This window comes from Perissodus microlepis, chromosome 18 (assembly GCF_051167445.1).
Source record: "Perissodus microlepis isolate ML-2025 ecotype Zambia chromosome 18, ASM5116744v1, whole genome shotgun sequence".
NCBI classification, from domain to species: domain Eukaryota; kingdom Metazoa; phylum Chordata; class Actinopteri; order Cichliformes; family Cichlidae; genus Perissodus; species Perissodus microlepis.
In genome coordinates this window covers 27311377-27325403 of record NC_140478.1, presented here as the reverse complement: position 1 = coordinate 27325403, position 14027 = coordinate 27311377, and the positions used below count along the sequence as shown (strand labels likewise).

The 14027-nt window shown below is 41.7% G+C and overlaps 1 protein-coding gene across 1 annotated transcript in view; it reads left to right on the top strand.

Moving 5' to 3' along the window:
- Positions 1–796: 796 nt before the first annotated feature.
- Positions 797–14027, top strand: part of LOC146368057 (contactin-associated protein-like 4) — a 122057-nt gene continuing 108826 nt past the window's right edge. The window contains exon 1 of the mRNA XM_084911841.1: positions 797–1032. Within this exon, the coding sequence (XP_084767967.1) occupies positions 948–1032 (85 nt within the window). The 5' untranslated portion in view covers positions 797–947. The remainder of the gene's footprint in view (positions 1033–14027) is intronic.

Below are 14027 nucleotides of genomic sequence, written 5' to 3'. Positions count from 1 at the left end.
TATGACACCAAACTGCTACACAACTCTGTATGAACATGTGTTCTTTATATAATTCATTTTAGCTGTTTTGGGCTAACTGGTTCATATACAGTAACATTCAAAAGGGTTTAGCCATCTCTCATTTCTTTATATTTTGGATTTAAGGGGCCAGATTTTCTTGTAATCTTTAAAATTGGTGCTGTGCAATAGTTCTCCAGATTTTCTAAATGTCTTCAGAAACCACAGGAGTGTGTTGTTTTTTTTTTTTTTTTGTGTGTGTGTGTGTGTGTGGATTCAAATTGGACTCGGGATACAGAAGTTCATTGTGTTGATAAAGGATACTTAAACATGCAGACTGGAGAAGCTGACCACCAAAGATCTGATTGGTTAACAATCTGCTCTACCTCCTGAGCCATAGTCAAGAAAAATCACTCTTACAGTGGGTAGCAAAACATAAATGACAATGACTATTTTAGCATGGTGATATTAGCATATAGCTAAAAAAAAAAAAAATACCACTCTTTAAACAAGGTCCCACACGAATTCCTTGCTCATTTTTCATCTTGTAGCTACCCCTGTAAATGTTTTTATTCATTTATTTATTTTGTTAGTCCATTATTATTCATGGTGTAACACAAGTAAGCCTAATTTCTCCCTCTGTGGGGGCTAAAGGTTCCGAATAGCCAGGTCTGCATCTGTGACCTGTTTGTTTATAGGCTATGCCTAAAACCTGAGAACAATTATCTTTGACTGAAACATCCAGAAATATTTAAGTTCTGATAAATTGGACGGGACTGCACAACACACTTCAGCCACCTCTCTCCCTCTCTTATTTTCTCTCTGCCCCGTCCTCCTCCTCCTCGCTTGCCTCGCGCTTGAGGAGATCTCTCTTGTAGCTGGAGAGGAGAGGTCGACCGTCTCTCCTCCAGCAGCCGCCGGCCTTCTCTGCAGCCTCCTGCCGCTTCATCATGGATCTGGGGACTAAAAGTGTCGCTTGGATTATCGCTCAGGTCGCCCTGCTTCTCTCCATCTCTTACGGGACAACCGGAGAAGGTGAGCCGGCTGTGTACGTCTTACTTTTCCCGGAGGATATGCGGGGAGTGCGGGCAGCGCAGACCGCACAGAGCAGTGTTTAATTTATTTTTGGAAAATCAAAGTTTCTTGTCTCTGTACTGTGTGCAAATGTGTTGAGTCTGTTGTTTGGTGAACTTGTTGTGATGATGAGGAAAATGTGGTGCTGCTCTGAGAATTGGCGCGCCTCTGTTGCGCAACACTGTACCGAAGTGGTTCGCTGTAGTAAGAGTGATCAGATCTCCTCTTGTTTCCTGAAACTCTATCAGCATCAATATTACACACATAAAGTGAAGTCGACCTTGTTTACAATGCAGATTTTCACCTTTCCGATATTAAATATTTAATCCTCACATTTTATTCATGGTAAAATATTTCCTCTGAGGGAGCTTGGCCACGTAAACAGGGACGGTGCTGCTCTGGAGGGGTATCAACATATGTATTTTAATCTAAGCTGAAGACGGCAGTTAATTTGCTTTGTGCATGCTGTAAAAGCACATTTTTACTTCATAGTTAATTTGGTGTTCAGTACACCGTGACGATCATCCTGGAACTGAGCCATGTCTGTTCGTACACACACGCACATCTGACAGGAGCCAGGTGTGGGAGAGAGAAAACTGTGGAACGCAGATCGGAGAGACAATTTGATTCCGCAACTTCTTTATCTAACTGAGCAGTTATTTTATAGCTCAGGTCATCTGTAAACGTGGAGGCAGGTCTGAGATCGTCCACATTTCGCTGGAGTTAACGAAAAAAGGAAAATGGAGACGAATTGATGTGACTCTTTATGTATAATAAGACATTGCAATTTTTAACTGAAACAGATGTAAAAGTTCTCTCCGTGGTTTTATTCTCCTTTTCCACACCTCCCTGATATGAGACCAGATGCTCTATTTGTTCATTCTTTTCATTTCTTCTTCTTCATTCTCTTCCTTGACTTTTCTTAGCTGAAGAACCAACACCATCGTCTTTGTCCATTTTCAGTATTTCATTCTTGCAGTCTGCATCCTTGTAGCCCTCTCTGTGACACTTTGTGACACATCTTTATGATAATGTGGCACATTACCATAAAAGTGACAAAGGAAGCAATCTGCACCATTATTTGTGGTTCTGCTGCAGTTTGATGGAAAGATTGTCAGCTGAAAGACAGTAAAGAGAGTGAGTTGCAGACAGATTCTTTCTTTCTTCTGTAGCTGGATGGATGAGGAGGCGCAGGTGATGTCAAGTTATCAGATCCACTATACACTACAGCTTCACTAAAATAGCTTAATTTCCTCAGCTGTTCCGCCGTATCATATCCTTTCTGCTCCTTTTCCTCCCGCTGCGCCTCTCTTCTCTTGCTTAAATGCACTCATGTCTCTGCTCATTTCTGTTCTCTCTCTCTCTTTGTCCTCCTGTTTGCTGTCAGCTTCGTCTCTATACAGCAGATTTCCTTTTTTCGTCTTCTCGTTCCGCTTCTCTCTATAATGGCATCTCGTTGTGCTCCCCATTACCTGGGTCTTTGCTCTGCAGCTGCATCTGAATAGAACGGCAGCTTGTATCGTGTCACTTCCTTCCTCTTTTGATTTCCCCACCTGCTTATTTTGTCAGCGTCATGGCCACATCACTTTATTTTGCTCACTATTTGTACTCTTTCTCCTGACACACTCCTTTTTTGGGTCATTTCTGAAAACTCATTCCGTGCGCTTTTGTTCCTCCCACTACCATTTCTCTCATGTTGTAAAAAAAAAATCCTTTTTACAGCATTTCACTTATCAGTAGATAGAAATATATCAATTTTCTGTTGGTCCAGCTTTAAATTGTTTTGGCCCCACTTTCTCTTTCTCTGCCTGTCTCTCTGTGTTTGTGTCGCACAGCCTGACCCAGCAGCACACTCATCATGCATGGACCATAAACCACAGCAGCGTAATAAGTTAAGACTGCAGGGGTGGAGGGGGGAGAGAGAACACCAGCTGCAGGTTTTAGACTTAGCCTTATATCTACATCTCCACCACCCCTGGACGCGGTTCACTGTTCATTATGGCTGAGGTACTAAATGACAACAAAGTAGAAATACATATTTTAACAGCCACAGATGGTGCTCCAATGACTTGTTAGCCGGAGGAGTGGAGCGCTGGGTTTTGTGTGATGAGATTCAAGAAAGTGAGTGTGTGAAACAGCAGGGCCGCAAAGTCACTGCGCATTTAATCACCTTTTGATATCAACAGCGTGACAGAGTTCTGTGTATTTTGAAAAACCTCGTTTGTGAAAGTAGAGCAGTGAAGGGCAGGTCGGTGCAGTCTCAGCAGAGACCAAGCGTATTACTAAAAGGTTTCATTCAAACCACAAAATCTGTCTCGCATAACAACATCAGGCGCTGAAACTTGTTCATTACTTTTGATTTCTTATGATTCCAAACCAATAAATTGATTCTTGGTACCAAAATTGTTTTTAAAAATATTTTTTATATTTTCCCTATATTGGCTTCTCTTCATTCGCTTGTTGTCAAATCTAGAATTGAATTGAGAATTCTGCTCCTTACATTTTAGGTCTCGAATAATCAGGCCCCATCTTATCTTAAAGAACTCATACTGTTAGGATGCCTGGGTCGTTGACCCAGGGTTTTTGAGTTTATTATTATTTATAAATTCTAGTCTTTGGTTTCTTTGTTAGAGTTCTGTCTTTTGGTTTATGTCTCTGTCTTCTCTAGTCGCTCTGTCTCCCCTGTCAGTTATATCCCCTTGTCTAGTTCGTGTCTCTGTGTATCCTTAGTTGCTATATCCCCGTGTCCAGTCAGTGTCTGTGTTTGCCCTGGTCCCACGTCTCTGTTCCCTCTGTAGTGCCTGCATGTGAGTCTGTGTCTTTTGTTCAGTCTGTTTTGTGTTTCCTGTTTTACTTTGAAGGTCTCTGTCTCATCTCAGTGTGTTCAGTTTACGCTTCCTTGTCTCGTCAGTTCTGATTTGCCCCAGCTGTGTTTCCCTCCTGTTACCCATTCCCTGATTGCTCCCTCTGTGTATTTAAGCCCTGTGTTTCTTTGTGTCTGGGTCGCGATCTACCGTTTACCTAGCTGTGTGTTCTGTCAGTCCTCCGGTTTAAGTTTATTTTGATTTTTTCCAGTTATGTTATATTTGAGTTTAACATTAAAGCTGTTTTGAGTTCACGTTTGTCTCCGGAGTCTGCACCTTGGGTCCTATTCCTGTCTGCACACAGCCGTCACATAACACATACTACCATATCATCCCAACAGAGCACTTCGCTCTCAGACTGCAGGGTTACTTGTGCTTCCCAGGATATTTAAAAGTAGCATGGGAGTCAGCTTCCAGGCCTCTTCTGTGGAACCAGCTCCCAGCTTAGATTCGGAAGACAGGCACCCTCTCTACTTTTAAGATTAGGCTTCAAACGTTCCTTTGCGACAAAGCTTATAGTTATGGCTGGATCAGGTGACCCTGAATCTACCCTAAGTTATGCTGCAATAGACCTATGCTGCTGGGGGCTTCCCATGGTGCACTGAGCATTTCTCCTTTTCTGACCTCTTTTCACTCACCATGTGTTTATACATCGCTCTGCACTTAATTATGAGTAATTATTAATCTCTGGCTCTCTACCGCAGCATGTCTTTTGTCCTGTCTCCTTCCCCTCACCCCCAGCCAGTCACGGCAGATGGCCGCCGCTCTCTGAGCCCTGTTCTGTCAGAAGTTTCTTCCTGTTAAAAGAGAGTTTTTCCTTCTCACTATCGCCATAGTGCTTGCTCAAATGGGGTCGTCTGATTGTTGGGGGTTCTCTGTATTGTTGTAGGGTCTTGAGCTTACAATATTAAGTGCCTTGAGGTGACTGTTGTTATTTGATGCTATATAAATAAAATTAGATTAAATTGATTCTTCTTTTAGCTTCTTCCTTTAGGACTTGCCACAGCAGATCATCTCACCCGGTTCATTGCATTTTTCTCTGTCACATCTGCCTTCTGCATATTGTTGTGGAAGTTTTCCATTTAAATAAAGCCTGCAGACGAGTGGTGAGCGGTAGCTAACATTCTTTAATCCAAACACACAAAGAACAGAAAACCAAGCTTGTGGAGAGCCTACATGACCGCAGGACAGACGGTCAGCAGAGTCTCTCTGAGCCTAGCATGGCTCTCAGTTAAATACCTTCTTCAGGAACAAAAGGCAGTACACAGCTGTTTCACACCTTAAGGTTCACACTCCCTTGCTACCTCCCAGAGTCCTCGAAGAGACAAAAGACTCTTCCTGTGGAGTTGTCTGCTTCCCCCAACTTCCTTACTACACCCCCACCATTTGTCTTAATGTATGAGTGTGAGACTTGTTTAAATCCAGTGGCACCAAGGCATCATACAATAAAATAATGTGATTAATACATAAGTAAAAGAAATTCCTATACAATCCCACCCTTTGACTCTTAAATCAAGAATCACATTAATACCAGAATTTCTTTCCTGACATTCTGTATGTCACATCAACATTATTGTACACTTAAAGGAGTTTCACACTGTGTATCCTCACTTCACTGTTCTCCCACCACCCTTTGTTCATCTTTAATCATCCCCACAATCTAAGCTCTCACATGCAAATGGCAACAACAATGATACAGAGGAAAGGTCTTCTCCAGAGTGTCAAAGTACTTTGCATGGCAAAGTGAAACAGCATTAGGTGGTCATTCTCAGTCACGGTCATGGCTCCTGGTGTCTGTGCCGTTTACAGAGTCATAATTCCAACGCTAATCTCCCTCTGCGCTGTCACTTGGAGCTTGGCACACTCTCTTCATCCCACAGTTTCTGTTCCAACGCCGCGGACGATTTAAGGCAGAGCACGTCGTACACCTTAGTTGTCTTCCTCAACGTCAACGTCAAAACTCTTTCATCTTATTTTAAGATTTTGCTGTTCAAAATCTCCTTGTGACAATCCTTTGGAAGCCCAGTGGTGCAGCCCACTGTCGTTTGTCAGCTGTCCTGGAGATGGTCCCTGCTTCTCACTGGTCCTCTTGAAGCCTTCTCTCCTGGTCATGGTCTGCATTTGCACCTCAGCCAATCCTTCCATATCCCTCATGTCACAGTCTCTGCAATTTAAATATGAAAGCTTCCCCGGAAAGCCCTCTTTTGCCCTCTGTCAGCTTAGCACAATTAGACATGAACAATAAAGTTGTGCACTGTCTCTTAAAAATTCCCAGGGCTTCTCCCCTGGAGTAGTTTCACTCCAGGCCCTGTCGTAAGAAAAAACATTAGCCAGTGGTGTGTCCTGCTGTAAATCATGTGATTAGAGCCCACGATTAACCCTCTGCTGTGGAAAAAGTGATGTAGATGTTAGCGCAGCGCATCTGTATGCACACTTTCTCACAGTGACCTCTGCACTGTAAACAATACAAGGTCATGAATAACACACTGCTGGTAAATTCACAAAGACACAGAAAGTGGCAATTAAAAGGTTAAGTCAGCACAGCCCAAAAGCCCGTGCAACCCAGGATGTTGCTGTCACCTTTCTGCTCCTGTAAAAAGAAATATACATACATCCACCCTTTTGTCACTCGGGGTGGAGGTGCAATCTTGCATACTGGTGTCAAGTCAGTCAAGCTTTTGTCAGTCCAGTCAGTCCCCATTTTTTATTTGCTGACAGTAGAACCTCTCGTGACGCAATAAGTTTCTACTGCCAGCAATGACGTCATTTCAAAAAAGAAAAAAAAAGAATTTAGACTAGATTATCTCGCTGAATCCTTTTTGACGGGGACTTGTTTTCTGATTGTCCCAAATAAGTGGCTTTCTCCCGAGCCCATTTTAATTTTGGAGAAGCTCACTTGTGATTGATCAACATGTTGTGTAGCGCTTTCGATTCCGATCTTGCAGGCCTGCTTGAAAAAGAGAAAATTGCCAAACAAAAAATCTCAGTGCACTGTTAAAAATCAAAAAATATGAAGGTCTCTTTTTAGAAGTTGTCTAAGCATACTGTCTTAGAATGATAGATCAAAACTGGCAGGTTCAAAGTGGTACCAAAAGAAAATGCATCAGTAAATCCCCAAAACTTTCATCCACCAGTCACACCTCACACAACAGCAATATTCTATTAGATAATGAGTTTTGTTTTCCCCCATGTACCCAGATGTGTGTCATGATAAGACCTCCCACACACATCAGAAACAAGAAACTCAATAATCTATTAGTCTCCACTCATCTGACCCTCCTGCATCATTCTGTTCACCCCTGCAATGATTCAATCATCCTTCCCCAAAAATAATACTAGTTCACTAGTCTATGTATCACTTCTTAACCTACTAAGTGAACCGGACAAGATGATGGTAACAGAAATGCATGCTTAAAATACTGTTTGATCTTCATGAGCTTCATTGCATGTGTGTATGTGTTAGTAGGATTAATGCATTTTTCTGTTTGTGTAATTTTTGTGTACCTCTCCTCTTTGCGGTGCTCCAGACACTTTTCAATTCTCCACGCAAAGCAGTTGTTTTTTCTTCCCAGTTTCCTAAACCCAAATTTCATTCCCACACTAAAACAGCCTTCCTCCATGTCCTCCCCTGTTCCTTCCACTGTGGTCTCATCTCATCTCTCCCCCTTGCAGCAGTCCAGTGAGAGTCAGTTGTGTTTCAGCTTTGTCCTGTGTTTTCCACCTTCTCATTTTGCCATTTTGCTCCAAAAGTGGCAAATGTCCAACTCAGGCAGTCTTTTCAAAGGTCCATTTACACACAGTGAAGTTGCAGCTCGTTGGAAATGCACATCCATCCATCCAGTCATGATGATGCAATTTTTCTCCTTGCTGCCGCTGTCTTGCACAGCTGCTGCTGCTGGACCTTTTCTTCACTGCTCAGGATGCTGCTGTGAGCTCTTGATATCCATCTCGTTGTTCTGGAACTGCATTTCTTGTCTTCAGGGAGAGATTTTTGGAGCTTGTGTTCTCAGGGTGACAAACACATGGAAGTTAAGCTGTAAAGTAATTCAGCCAAAACTTGGCTTGAGTGTTTCTAATGGTGTTAACCTATAATTTTCGTCCGACTGCTGCACGTGGAAAATTGATCCGGGTCTGCTCTTCACCTGCAAGTGTCACACTGAGACATTATGATCATTGTTCTCACTGCTTAAAACAACACATCTCCTCTCTCTGGTTCTAAATTCCCCTTTCTTAAAACCCAGAAAGTGAGACTGTAGTTGCCCTACGTTGAAAAACACCAAACCCTCTTCCTATTTTTTTTTATTTTCATCAACAAGTCTGCTAAAAAAGAAATTTTTGTGTGTCCACCCTAGGGGAGCTGGTGGCCTGCAGTACCACCACCTTCTGTTAGTTGGAGACAATTACTTTTACACACATTTCTACACTCCTCTCTTTTTTTTCTTTTCTTGTTTTTGTTCCCCATTTTCAACATTTTTTAACCCCATTTTTCATTGTTTTTACACACACATCAGCTTTTCCCACACAACCATTCTCTTTCATCTCACAAAATACTTGTACTCACATTTCTTACCATACAGTCAAATATTGAGTTTTGTCTCTGGCCGCCCGGTGGAGCGCTTGCCGCAGCCGCCTCTCGAGCCGCTAATCCGGCTCCGCTGGCTGCTTTACTGGATCTAGATCCCATTTTACTACACGAGGCGTCCCCCATGAGGTCCTTGCCTTCTACGGACCAAGGAACGAACACCGCCACTCTGTGCACTGTAGTACACAGAAATGGACTCCGACAATGTACCCGAATCGCTGTCCCTGTGACGTACTTGGACCGAACACAGGTCTGGGCCGGCTTCTCCCCAACAGCGCGCTCGAGCCAATGTCCTTGTGATGGACCGTACCCAACACAAGCCTGGGGCCTCAAACCGCCAGGATTTTTCCCTCCAAAGACTCGAACTCCGGGTCGGCAGGCGTTCCCTCCCTCGGCCAGACAAAAACTCTCCATGACTGTATACAAGTTAGCTACAACTCACCCATCTGCAGGAGTCCCCTCAAAATCAATGGTCTCGGTGGTGGCTGAAACACACGGCTCCGTGACTCCTCAATTTCCTTCGCTTCAACAGCTGGTAGGACAAAGGTACCTTTTTCCTCAGGGGTGATCAGCCCGTCCACGGAACCGTTGTTCAGCGACCACACAAACCATCCTGTTCGTGACGCCATTTTGTTGTGGAAGTTTTTCCATTTAAATAAAGCCTGCAGACGAGCGGTGAGCAGTAGCTAACATTCTTTAATCCAAACACACAAAGAACAGAAAACCAAGCTTGTGGAGAGCCTACATGACCGCAGGACAGACGGTCAGCAGAGTCTCTCTGAGCCTAGCATGGCTCTCAGTTAAATACCTTCTTCAGGAACAAAAGGCAGTACACAGCTGTTTCACACCTTAAGGTTCACACTCCCTTGCTACCTCCCAGAGTCCTCGAAGAGACAAAAGATTCTTCCTGTGGAGTTGTCTGCTTCCCCCAACTTCCTTACTACACCCCCACCATTTGTCTTAATGTATGAGTGTGAGACTTGTTTAAATCCAGTGGCACCAAGGCATCATACAATAAAATAATGTGATTAATACATAAGTAAAAGAAATTCCTATACAATCTCCACCTTCATTAATTTTATAAATCTTTTCTTGGTCTTCCTCCTTTCCTCCTGCCTGAAAGCACCATCTTTTGTTCAGTACATCCACTATCCGTCTTTTGTCTGATCCATCTCAACGTTGACTAGTTTTCGTCTTTCCTTGCAAATATTTTATTTATAACAAATATCGAGCCAAGCAATAATGTGAGTTTGTTATCAAGAGAGTTTCTCATTCTGTGAGTGAACTTGAACTGCAGTTGGCACAATTGCCCGTGCTCTATTTTGCAGCCTTGTTTGGGTCAACATACTGTAGTGGCCCATGAACGAACTCCACCTCCTGCAGGTTGGAGTTAGAGTGGCCCTTGAATTTGCTGCAAACTACTGTCAGCTATTTTGACCAAAGTGGCTGAAAAACACTGTAAAAAAGAGATTCCCAATCCCACAATTATACATGTCCTTGAATAACATTATCGATAACAGAGTAGGCACTCTGGCACAGACCGCTCTCTTTATCTCTTTGATCTAATTGTACCCTTAGAAAGTTTTCATGTTTCACTTTATTCAGTTTTATTTTGTGTGTCCTTAAGCACAATGTAGGAAGTATGGCACAGCCCTGAATATATTTCTAGATTAATTAGAGGCTTGTTTAATTAATTTTGATGTTTTATTGGGACATAATAACTTGCCAGTGTTTGAAAAAACCCTCAGCTTTCCTGGACTATTGCTTTTTGTGGATAACACAGTTTTTTATCAGAGCAAAGCTTTGGTACATGTGAGATATATCCGATTTGGTTATTTAATTACATGGTGCGTCTGTTACTGTTAGCAGCTGTGAACGACACAACTAAACAGTGTTGTACCCATATCCAAAGATTTATTAGCAGCTTGCCAAAGGACAAACCAACTGAGGAATGTATACAACTGTATTAAACTCTGTTATTGATCCGCTGGCCTTGATTTCCCCATGGCTGTTGTGTACTAATAATGAAACACAAAAGCCTGTATTATTCAAAGCTGGGTGTGGTTTCAGTACAAGCCATCTCTAATTAGTAAATAAATTCCACTGGACACTGTTCAGTGTCTAATGTCCAGTCAACCAAAAGCAGTTATTATAAGGATCAGGTTCAAAATTAATTTCCCCTCTTCTGTCTGTGTTTACTCCCCCCCCCGATGTTTATGTCCATGTTGCTCGGCAAACCCAGGCAAACTACTTAAGTAGTTTATTTTCTGATGGGATTCATTACTCATAAAATCTAAAAAAAAGTTGGTTTTCAAACATCTGGTAAACATATTTCAATTCAAGCACAGATATTTAACCTTAACAAGGAGCTTGGTGGTTCTGTGTGGTGTTCTCCCTGGGTACTCTGGTTTCCATCTACCCCACAGACATGGCTGGTGTTGGATTAATGGGTGATTCTAAATTAGCTGTAGCATGAATGTGTCTGACACTGTTTGACTGCATAGCACTGTAACAGAACTATAATGTAGAAGCATGAAATTTGTGATATTTAACTTACCTGGAAAGTGATGTGTAAGACTAAGGGGGCTGAAGGGCGTTTTCCCTTTAGACATCTATACAACTTGACTTTTTGTCTTATACCTAATGAAGTGCCGTGTTACCTAAATCTAACAAACAGCCAAATGGAAGAACTATAACCCAGTTCAATAAGCATGACTCATTATATTAAAGTTTTGATCAGTTTGCAAACTGCTTTGCTGCTGCTAATAAATATCCATTACAAAAGCATAATTTTAGAGTCAGAGACATTTCTACACGAACACACTCAACAACCTTTTTATCATCTAGTGCTGTGCGCTGAACAGGTTGCAGACCCAAATGGAGAGTTTGAGAAGCCAGGTGTGAACTCACATAATAGCTTTAATGCTGGAGCTTCAAAAACACATAACATAAATTAAAGGGACCACTAGGTGGATAAACAGGTGGGGAACACAACTGGAAATTATAAAGATGATGAGGCGAGGAAGTAAATGACATGAGTCATAGGAAGCACTGGTTAAGCACAGGAAAGCTGGAAGACACAACTGAACAGGAAACATGAGCTAACATAGAGCAGAACAGGAAGACTAGATAGGGGAACATGGAAAGACAATAGGACAAAGATGAGACAGGGATGCAAAACTCTCAATACCAAGCACAAGACCATCAAAATTAATCAGGAAATTACTAAACACAGAATCAAAGATAGGCGAAAACTAGACAAGGCATGGGAACACAAGGGAAGAATAACAGGTCAAAGAAGGAATACGAAACAACCTTAACTGATAAAAAAGAACACAAATGAGAAAACTAAGCAACATAGAGAAAACAAGAACAAAGAACAAGACACTGAGGAATAACACCTAACTCAGCACAAGGGATTACAAGACAAAAACACAAATGGTGCTAGACCAGACATGGGAACAAAAGGAATTCAAGGAACACAAAATAAACTAAAGCCCAGAAGTAAACTAGGTGTGAAACAAACCTTTAGACTATCAATAAACAGAGAAACTAAGGCTACGTTCACACTGCAGGTCTTAATGCTCAATTCCGATTTTTTTGATCAAATCCGATCTTTTTGTCTGCTTGTTCACACTACAAATAAAATGCGACAGCAAACGCGCTCTAGTGTGAACGCTCAAAGCGGCCCGCATGCGCAAAAGAAGACGTCACACACAACGCGCTCTGTTTAGACCCAAACAGTATTGTTTGACTGATGGCCCTTAATATAAAGACTTCGGACTTTACGTTTCTCAATTTTTGCTTTAAGTTATTTTGTTATTTAAATAACAATGTAAATAACCTAATAATGATCCTTACTGCTGTTTTAGAGGAGCGGTGCTTCAAAGGATAGTTGCAGATTTCTGTCAGAATCTGCAGATTATACAGTACAAATAAAATGTTCACGTTTCTCCAACGCTGTCTTCCCAACAGTTTCACTAACATCTACACTGGATGGCCAGGAAGCGTTCGCGATGTCTTCTCCGGCGCTGATAATTGGCGTCTGTCTTGTGTCAGTGACGTAAAAGACGGATTTAATGCGACATGACCGTTCAAACAGCAGTCGCTTTCTAAAACATCGGATATGTATCGGATTCAGTACCACATACGAAAGTGACCCAGATCGGATTTGAAAATATCGGATTTGTGCCGCTCACACTGTCATTCCATGATCGGATATGGGTCGCATAGGGTCAAAAAAATTTTGATTTGATTTGATACGCTTTCGCCTGCAGTGTGAACGTAGCCTTAGAAATGCAAAATTTAAACAAAACTCAAAACACCCAGGTATTGTAACACTTTTGCATGTTTCCATTCTGAAAAAGAGATCAATTTATCTGTTGCACTTCCTGGAAATTCTTCTTTATCCAAACTATGACTGAAATAAAGCAACCAAGATATTCAGATTTTAATTCTTGCTTTGGCTCATTTCAGAAATTATACAACTATAGACCACATAAAGTTTACCTTCCACAGAATGGCAACCAAACTAAACATCTTGAGTAAAGTCGCTGGTGTACCCTTTAAAGACAGTTTCAATCTGCTATTTCCTGTGATGACCATGGTGTAGTCCATCTGGTTGATGAGTGTTTCAGTGAGTAGGTGCATATAATAATTTATGCATGTTTCTCTTCTCAGGGTAGGTTTAAATTAATTATATTGGCCCGAGGTGTTTTAAGCAAACATGAGGTTAAGGTTTATGTAAGCACATTAATATGAAGATGTAGCTGCCTGAAGTGAAGGAGACACTTCTGACCTTCTGCTAAATGCACTAATGTTTCTCCTAGGATAAGAGGACACTCCCTGCCTTTGCTTCCTCGAGCTGAGGCTTAAGATTACGGTGTATTCACGGTCTAAATGCTTGCTAAAGTGCTGCTTAAGTGCAGAATTAGTTAGAAAGCAGAGGATATAATAAACCTTAAAATTCTTCAATATGTATTTATACAACCGGATTAGAGGGTTAATATGTAGATACGAGCTGGGCTGTTTGGAATATTATACAACAGACTCAAACTCGTACAAAATGGTTGAATGAGCAAGGTGAACAAATGAAAGAAAGCAAACAGCTTTCCAAGAAGGAAGAGAACAGCTAAAAATATAAGTAATGATTTTAAAGGCTATCTAAATCTACTGTCAAAGTTGATTCCCTGTAAATGGATTTGGACTGCCATCTAAGAGCCACAACCAGAGGGGAAAAAACAGCCCATGGCTTTCTCAGTCCAGTAGCCCAAGTTGTCCTTCAGCCTTTTATTCCCTAGAGTCTCCACTATTGTTCATCATTCATCTAATAATTGTCCATGACTTCACTCCACAAGTCATTCGTTTCAGTGCCACGGGCAAGGTCTGGCTGAATCTGTTTATCACAGTAAATTGAAAGGCAATATCGTATTTACTGAGAGTTTCTGATGTTTTGTTCTTTCTTCACTATAGCTACCATCTTTCAGTTAATGTAAATTTTTTAAAAAAAA